The 9,749-nt window shown below is 31.1% G+C and overlaps 1 protein-coding gene across 3 annotated transcripts; it reads right to left on the bottom strand.

Annotated features, from left to right (window-relative positions):
- Positions 1 to 4,626: 4,626 nt before the first annotated feature.
- LOC131643213 (uncharacterized) lies at positions 4,627 to 9,049 on the bottom strand. 3 transcript variants are annotated; one of them, XM_058913369.1, is made up of 5 exons: positions 8,834 to 9,049; positions 8,602 to 8,654; positions 7,903 to 8,132; positions 7,039 to 7,789; positions 4,627 to 6,882 (listed from the first exon to the last, which is right to left on the bottom strand). In XM_058913369.1, exons 3-5 carry the CDS (start codon positions 8,128 to 8,130, stop codon positions 4,868 to 4,870), a joined length of 2,994 nt encoding a protein of 997 aa, XP_058769352.1. In that variant the 5' UTR covers positions 8,131 to 8,132; positions 8,602 to 8,654; positions 8,834 to 9,049; the 3' UTR covers positions 4,627 to 4,867. The 3 variants fall into 3 exon arrangements, with proteins under 3 accessions (XP_058769352.1, XP_058769351.1, XP_058769350.1); XM_058913368.1 differs by having other exon boundaries at positions 8,602 to 8,723; positions 8,834 to 9,048; XM_058913367.1 differs by having other exon boundaries at positions 8,602 to 9,048.
- Positions 9,050 to 9,749: the final 700 nt, after the last annotated feature.

Raw genomic sequence — 9,749 nt, 5'->3', positions numbered from 1 at the left:
TAATTAACTAAGGGGTATTACAAAAATGCATCTCTGGATCAATTTTTTGTGCATACGGAGATGCATCTCCGAATCAATCTTTTACAAAATAAGAGTTTCTCATCATTTTTATTTTAATTGAATGTGAAAAATATGTATTCGAAAATGCATCTCTTGACATTAGAAATATTTTAATCTTTTCACAATAGTTTAGAAGAAGCTCTAAAGAATATTTTCCTATATAATTTTGTTAGAAATATATATAGGCTACTAGAATATATATGTTAGAAGTTGTTATTTAGACGCTACACTTTTATTCAAATAACACTGATTTCTATATATTGATGAAAATATTGTACCAATGTCAAATGTAAAATGTCATAAATTCACTTTTCATGGTAAAAAAACTACGTAAATAATTTTTAAAAGTTTATCAACTATTAATGTTAATATTAAATTGAATATTTTATATGGTAATTCCGATTTCAAACTAAGAATCTTTCATTTGTGTGTGTGAATTTATAATATGTGACAATTTCATCTGCAAATAAAGAAGAAGAAAACAAGTAAGTGTCAATCTCTAAAGTACTTATCTTAGTGGCATGTCATCTAGTGGCAATAAAGTAGTTAAGAGTTACTGTCATTTCTCTTCCCTTTTCGGGCATCTTTTTTCCAAAACTTCCATTTTTTTAACCTAAGAAACAAATACTTTTCCCTTCTTTTATAAACAATTAAAATAACATTACCCTTTTTTTCCCCAAAAGATACAACATAACAAGTTCCTTTTTCTCGTAATAATAATATTTTTATAAACTAATTGGACCGTTTTATGATATAAAAAAAAATTAACTTAATAACAGCCCAAGAAGACAAAAACATGTCACCATCAACTTTCTAATGCATTTGTTGTGACATCAATAAATCTCATATAAAATGACACCACTTAATCAGTCATAAAAATAAAATAAATAATCAGTAGAATATAATAATAGTGTCATGGTTAACGCTAATGAATATGTCTGTTTTGATTAAATCTGTTTTAGCTGATAGTTGTGTATGAATATTAGATAAAATGACGCCGATTCAAATTTTTGAATTTTATTTTATTTTTATATATAAAAATAAAATAAAAATAGAAACAATGGAGCAACATGTGCACATTCTGCAAATAATAAATTTTGGAATCTTGTCTGTCATCTTTACTTTTTTCCTTCTTTGTATTGACCATGTGAACAAATCTGATATGCAGCAGGTCAGAAAATGAATCAATCAAGACCATATCCTTTTCATTCTATTTTCTGAATTAAAGAGAGAAAAATAAAGTAAAAGAAGAAAACAGAAGATTTTCCGTCTTCCAAAAAGCATCACTTCAATTATCTTTGGTTTGTTGATTCTTTGTACGGATAACATTACTTGCACAACTGATATACTCGTACTTTTTATAGTAGGAGTATTTGTTACTCTTATGTTTTTGTTTATAACTCAACGGTTCAACCTGTTTTTTAGTTTAGATTGCTCAGACTAAAATAATCATTAGTAGTCCATAATTATTTGTACACTGACATAATAGTGAAATTTTTTTTTTCTTTTATAGAATATTGAATTATATTATGAAATATAATGTAATAAAATTTTTGATGGATAAATAGCTTATAAACAAGGAAATACCATCTACATTATAGTCATAGTCAGAATTTGTAACTGAAATGAATTATAATAAAAATTCACTCAAATTAAACTTTTATAATTTATTTATAACTAGGGGTGGCAATAAAATCCATTAAGGGAAAATCCATCCAATCCATCCAATAATTTATCCATCCAATTCATCCATCAACCAAATAACTACTTAATGGATTGAATTCAATCCATCCATTTAACTATATGGATGGATTCAATCCATCCATCTCATTTAATAAATCCAATGGATTTTTTTTAGTTTCATATAAAATTGTTGACTTTATTTTAAAATTTCACAATTTTTTTTCTTTTTCTTGAATAATATATATATATATATATATATGGAATGTATCTATCTATCTATATATATATATATATATATATATATATATATATATATATATATATATATATATATATATATATATATATATATATATATGGAATGTATCTAGTGAGAAAGAGGTCTCTTATGTGAGAGTGAGAAGAATAATTTTATGCTATTAGATTAACATTTACGGTTCAGATTAAAAGGTTCATTAAAAACTCACGTGACTTCTTTAACTATTCTGAACAAAAAAATCTCAACTGTTTTTCATCTAGTGTTCCATTTGTAAATTAAAATTATAACCACAATCATTTTTCTTCTATCTCAATTCTCTAGTAACCTGTGGATAATTTTTCCTAAAAAATTCTCAATTGAAGAGTCACTTTAATGTGTCGGGCTCTGTTTTTTACGGTAATATTTTTTTTAGCTTCTCCCATCTACAATTAATTTTATATTTGTTAGATGAGAATTAATTAGTTAATATTAAAACAGAAAATCACAAATACTGAAAGAGGGGGCTGTTTCAAAGGAATTAGTGATGATATGAAATACTGGGATGAAGAGAATGGCTACAAGAGATGTATGAAAGACAAAACAGCGTGAATGGTTGAACAGTTGTGCGACTAATTATTAAATAAGTCACGTGAGGTTTTAATGAAGCTTTTAATCTGAACCGTAAATATTAATCTAATGGCTTAAAATTATTCCTCTCACTCTCACATAAGAGACCCTTTTCTCACTTGATACATTCCATATATATATATATATATATATATATATATATATATATATATATATATATATATATATATATATATATATATATATATATATATATATATATATATATATATATATATATATATATATATATATATATAAGAGTGGTAGTAAAAGAACGCCACTTTGAAAATCGAGAAAGTGGTGGAATTTCAGTTTGAAAAGCACAGTTGTTCAATTCATTTGAATTGGAAATCATATTTCAAAATAGAATTGAAAAAATCTATAATTCAACACAGTAGTTAAGTATTGAAGGAGAAATAAGAATGCAATGGTGTCATAATTTAACAACGAAGAAATATATCATTTCAATTATTAAACAAAACTGTAAATTCATACAAAGATAAAAAAAATTAGAAATAACATTAGAAAAAAAGAGAGAGATAAAATAGAATAACTAACAAATAATTATCAAAACTTATCTATCAAATATTATAAATTATGAATAAATATAACATAAATCTATTATATCTATAATATTGTAAAAATATTATTTTAGAGAAATTTAAAAAAAAAAAGTTCTTGTAAAGTTTTAAAATCTAAATTATTAATAAAAGTTAATTAAAATATTTAAATAAATGTTTTGGATGGATGGATATCCATCCACTATAAAGATGTTAATGGATGGATTGGATTGGATTTTAACCTTAATGGATGGATTGGATTGGATTTTTTAGATGAAGATTTAGTGGATTGTTAATGGACTAATGGATTGATTAGATCCATCCATTAGCAATCCAATCCATATCCATCCAATCCATTCATTTTGCCACCCCTATTTATAACCGAATCAAACTAAAAGTATTTGTTTGATAGGCTGATTTGAAATTCTAATTCGTACTAAATTGTTAGAAGAAAGTTTTTTTCATACTAAATTATTTATTAAAAAATTGAACTATTATATATTTTTTAAAATTTTTTTAATAAAGATTTTTTAATTTGTTTTTAATATTTTTTATTTTTCAATTTCGATTTAGTTTTATTTATCATTTGGTTTGATTCTAAAACTGTTTATGCAATATGGTTCGGTTCACAAATCAAACATAATAGTTCGATTATTTTAACTTTAGTTAGGTGCTTCAGTTCCACAATTTTGTTTAACAATCCTACTTCTAAGATCACATTTATGGGTAAAAATGACAAATGCTTCAAGATCACAAGAGACTTTGACACTACATAACCATTTAAAATTTTTAAAGTATTAGATATTGAACTCTTTGACACTACATAACCATTTAAAATTTTTAAAGTATTAGATATTGAACTCACCTCGTTTATAAAACCAACATTATATCTATTTATAGGTGATGTAGGATCTAACCACTATTTAGGTTCGCCTTGGTAGGGGGACATGAGCGACACCCTCTATTTAATCCTGTTAAAGAGGTGAGAATTTAAATTTATAGAAGAGATTGTTGGGTTCAAATATGAATGACTAGATTTAATATTAAAAAATATTGTTAATGAATACGTGGAACTTTTAATTTTTAATTTATAAAGAGATGACTTGTATACCTAATATTTTAAAAAAATTTGGTGAAAGATTTTAGTAAAACCCTATTCTTTTTTCCCTATAAGAATAGAAGATTTTCCCCTATTTTAGTATAGTACCTCTTGAGTGTTTCCAGCCACCACTATCAAACAAAGGTCACAAACTATTCATGTATCACACACTACACGAAGCACTTTTCTCATACTAACACAAAGGGGGCCAAGTTCATTGCATTGCATTACCACAAACTCCCACATTTGAATAATTTAGGGAGTGCAATATAATGGAAAAAATAAATATGAACTTAATGTTGAAATCCATTTCAAAGGAAAAAATCTAGTGCAAAATGTAACCAGAAAATCATTACTAAAAATCCAACAAAGTAACGGTTCTATAAAATATATAATCAGAAAAAATCATGCAACATTATTCAAGAGTTGGTATTATCCAAAGACTGACAACAATCAAGCTTATACCCGAATTCATGTCGAAGAAATTTACAAGAGAAATCGCGCCATGCTTGAGAACATTGCGTGCTCAATCAAATACGGACCTAACAATGCTTGCTTCTATGAATCCTCATTAAAAAATTAAGCCTCTTTTGATGATTATGCTATTGGAATCAATGGATGATTACCAGCCGGTGGACACCTTTGTCTGCGAGGCCTTCGAGTTGTTTTTCCCCAACCTGTTAGGCTCCTTTCTTCCAACGCCACTTCGATGTTATTGAGCTCCTGCATCAATGGGGTGCTGGTTTCGTTGGTGGTCACAGGCGGTGGTGAGGGAGAGGGAGAAGGGGTAACCTGCGGTTGCCGCCTTGGCCTCCCTCTCTTCCTAGACGAGCTTCCCGATTGCCATGAATGACCAGTTGATTTCATAATCCCTCCAAATGTCTGAATATCTTCAGTTACTTCATTCCTTGATAAAGATACAAGGCCGGGAAGGATGTCCCTTTGGAAGTCTTTCTTCTGCCTTCCTCTCCTTGCAGGCCCTCTTCGCGTCCGGGTTGGTAAAGTACTTGTTGTTTCTTCCACTTTGAAGTTTTCCGGAACGAGAGGCTTTGGCATGTAGTCTTCTTCTTTGGTCTCCTCAAGTTTCAATGTCATGTACTCGAAATAATCCAATTCTTCGTCATCCTTTTCTCTCGAATTATCGCACTTGCTCTTGACGGTACCTTCACACAAGGAAACAACATCCGCAAACCAACTCAATGGATCCACCGATGGATTGTTGATCTCAGGATCCACCGATGGATTGTTGATCACAGGATCCACTTGGTCACGGGAAAGCGATGAAAGGACAACAATTGCTTCTGCCGCATTTCTCATAAGTTCTTCCTGTGGCTGTTCAATACTGTCTTGTGGAACTTGCGGTGATGCTAGAGAAGTTTCAAGTTTGTTTTCTTCTGGAACGAGATCCTCCTCTGACTCGGGAACAGCGAGGGCTTCCAAATCTATCGTTGCCTTCATATTTGTATCGGCACTCGGAAGAGTTGTGTGTGATTCTTCATCCTCGGTCATACTAAAGTTCAGATCAATTTGATTTCTAGAGTCTGCTTCCGCTGTAGGAGATCTTGTCTTACTAACGACAGTTTCGGTGAATCCTTCTTTGTCAAACTCGAGATCATTAGCATCACAAGGCAGGTTGATATCAAGCATCCGGATTTTGTGCTTATTTTCCGTAGCTTTTGCATCAGACATTGTAGGAATTGGAACCGAGGGAGAAGTGATTGACGATAACTCCTTCTTCGGAGAACTACGAGGCATATCAAATATTGGAACACCGAGAATTTTCTTATTACTAGAGCTTTCACTTAATTCAATCCTCCTTTGATCAAGAGTATTAGAGCACGAAACCGAAGTTACACCATGTGTAACCTTTCCAGCTTCACCTTTCACGGACAACGAAGCAGTCTGAAGAAAACTCATCTCTCCTGCAGTAATGGAGCTCCTATCAGTGTTTTTTGCTTCATTCGTACGAGCGGTCTTTGCTCTAAGCCATGACAACGCGTCCCCTTCCATTATCCCATTTGAAAGAATCGCATTTAAGTCAATGCCTTTTCCAGAATTCTTGTCATTATTATGATTCGGATAGTCATAACTAATGGAGGACACGTTCATCGATGGTTCCTTGGATACGGATGAAGACCCGAGGTGAAATCTGTTCAGTAATGATGCACCAGATGGAATACTTGGATTAGGATTGGAATTTGTATTTAGAGGCCAAAACTCTTCCAAATTCCTATTGACGGAACCAGACGCATTTGGACATGAAGGCGTCTTAACCGACATCAACTTCTGGTTTAGGCTGCAGCTCGCCTTTCCCCAAGACGCAGCAGAATGAGACCAAGATTTCGATAAATCATAGGAAGGAGCGAATGGAGTATTATAACCAGGCCTATATAAAGGTAAAACAGACTCGGGATGTTTATCAACAAAGAATTCTTGATTTCTTTCACTAACAGTCTTTTCCCTCCATGTATCAGCCTTGCTTCGACCGTCAAAATAATTGGATACAGGCTCACGAGCGTTGCTGTATGTATGCTGCATTGTTTGAGAAGATAAAAGTGATTTCTCCGGTTTGAAGACATTTAACACTGGCTGTAGGTTACTTTTCGCATGCCCTGTCGACATAAGAAACGTTATTTTCGTGACAAAAATGTAATCAGATGTCGAAGTTAAAAACATATCCAACAGTCAGTGATGAAATTGAGTATGTGTAAGTTAAAAACAGCTTATTTTCAAGAAAAAAATTGAAGCAACTCGATAAGAAGCCTAACCTGCCTCAGCTACCGATGAAATTCCCCTTTTTTCATTCCCATCATTTCGAGCCCAAATGTCAGTTCCACTGCTCGAGTTCAGTAAATGTTCCCTAGACGAACCAAAAAACTGCATCTTTTGTTTGGCACTGGTAGTCCGATCCAAACATTCAGTTGCGGATACTGAATTGCTCGGAACACGAACATAAGGAGAATCATATGTTTCATCCACCTGAGCTGGTTCGTTTAAATCAGCTAAACCATTTCTTCTCATCAAAGACTTCTCAGATGTTGAAGTGTCCCGGCAACAGGCCTTCCCACCATCCTCCTCCCCCTTTCCAATTTTACAACTTTTATCCGCAAGAAAAAACCTTGAAGCACTTGTCTTTTCGTCACTGAGCTTTTCATCACTTTCGTCAGAATCGACATTTTCATCAGCCGGGAGCGAAAGGTCAAACATTTTTCTTCTCACCTTTGACGGTCTGGTGGACTCGATCATACCACCATCCGGGGATGGAAACGGACAAGCTCGGTTGCTTGTTCCTTGAATAGAACCTAAAGGAGAATGAACACCTGCAGCATCTGAAACAGATGCTTTAGCATAAGCCGAATTTCCCGCAGGAAAGCCAGAAACATGCCATTTTCTTCCATCCTCACTTGTTACTTGAGAAAACGAAGCCTCGGCAGGTATCTGATTTCTGTGTAACTCCTTCCTATCGAAATCACTCATCAAATCTCTTTGTATTCTGTATAAGCGGTGGAGTTCACAAACCTGCTTGACAATAAATAGCTCTTAAATAGGTGCTTTTAACATAAGCACTTATTACATAAGTGTTTTTTCTAAACAAAAGATAAAATGAAAGCTAGAAACCACAACCAACATACCTGATTCTTAAATACCGCCTCGTGTTCAAGCATCATCCGCTTGACAACATCCTTATCATGCACATTACATGCATCGGTGGCGACACTTGGAAGATAACCATCACAACACTTCCCGTTTATCGGTGTTTTATCTCTGTAAAATAACGGCCAACCACAGCTACTGGATTCCTCATTAAGATCTCTCATCATCGAGTAATATCCCGGCAGATTCTGAACCTTGGTTCCCATTTCTGATAAAAACCATAAAAATGACTTATCAATTCATGTCAGTTCTAAACATATCTGCTAAATCACTTTCCCAGAAAACAAAGTTTGCGATTTTCAAAAATTTTTATGAAGAGTTATTGCATTTCAATGGTACACATATCAATATCAATGAAATGAAGGAAAAAAAAAAACTCTGGAAAAGTTGAACAGTCTCAAAACAAGCACACCATAAATTCAGCCGCAATATTAGGGAACTGAATTCTTAGTGAAACAAACATTAAAGAACACAAACAAAGAAACCAATGATACGACAGAATATAATCAAACAGATCTAGTACAACAATTGTATGTATAAACAAACACAAACACAAATGTTAAGAATAATTGTAAATACTAAAATTAAACTAAACACCAGAATTATTAATAATAATAATAATAAAAATAAAAAATAATAATAATAATTTTGAGAGAGTAATTAATAAGAAAATTTACCTCAAAGCCACATCTTGATAACACTTGGTTGAAAAGAATATCTCACATGGATTCTACCATTGAAGACAATAGCAACAACACCATGAGAAGCAAAAAGGAATTCAGGGGCTTTTAGATTCCCACTATTTAAAACCAAAAAAAGGTAACTAATAACACTAAAAAACAAAAATAAATTCCATTATAAAAATAAAAATAATTAGAGAAATAAACAAAGTGGGTGTTGTTGGAAGACCATTGAAGAAGCTTAGATCGTCATCAGGTTCAAGAAAAATAGAAGATTTTCGATCTACTGGGCCAGCCACACTTGTTTCTCTCTCTATATCTATATCTATATCTCTCTCTCTCAACAAAAAAAAACACAGAGAGAAAATTTTAGAGAGAGAAAGAGAGAGAGAGATCCGAGATAAGAAATGTTAATAACACAAAGGAGCTTATAAGAACAGTGACATGAAATTTGTCAACATCCGGTCTCTTTTTATTCTCTGCTTTTCTATCACTTCTCTCTCTTCTTTTCTTTACCATTTATATATATACACACAATTTTTATTTTTATATCACTAAACAAAAACAAATATATCTAGATTCTCTCCACCTTCTTTGCTTTTCATTCATCATTTCAAATTTTTCAAATATTTTTTTGATAAGATCATAATTATTATCAATAAAAGAAAACAAAGGTAACGTTTATAAAGTTTGAATTCATAAATTAAGAAAAGTCTTTATTTATGAAAATATTCAATCTTTACTAAATTAATTTTATTTGACTATTTATGTGATGTGTTTCATCATAAATAATGTAAAATATAATATAATATTTAAAGAATAATATATATAATATTAATTTTATAATATAATCAAAAATATATTAAAAATATGAAATAACATTTTAAAGTCTTTTTTTATTTCTTAAAATAATATTAATTTTAAACAAATAAGATATTTATTCATTGAATCATTCCCACATTAATCATATATGCAAGTGGTTGGTAGTGTCAATAAATTCAATAAAATATGTGAAATTATTCATAAAAAGATAGAATTTTTATATTATAAAAAATTTAGATGAATTGGATTTCAAACATACTTAAAGCTAAAAAAAACTTTACATAATTATTTATGGATTATTTTATTAAAAAATATATTATAAT

Source organism: Vicia villosa, unplaced genomic scaffold (genome assembly GCF_029867415.1).
Source record: "Vicia villosa cultivar HV-30 ecotype Madison, WI unplaced genomic scaffold, Vvil1.0 scaffold8, whole genome shotgun sequence".
In the NCBI taxonomy this organism is placed as follows: domain Eukaryota; kingdom Viridiplantae; phylum Streptophyta; class Magnoliopsida; order Fabales; family Fabaceae; genus Vicia; species Vicia villosa.
Note: the sequence above shows the minus strand (reverse complement) of the source record. Positions and strands in the feature narration are given on the sequence as shown.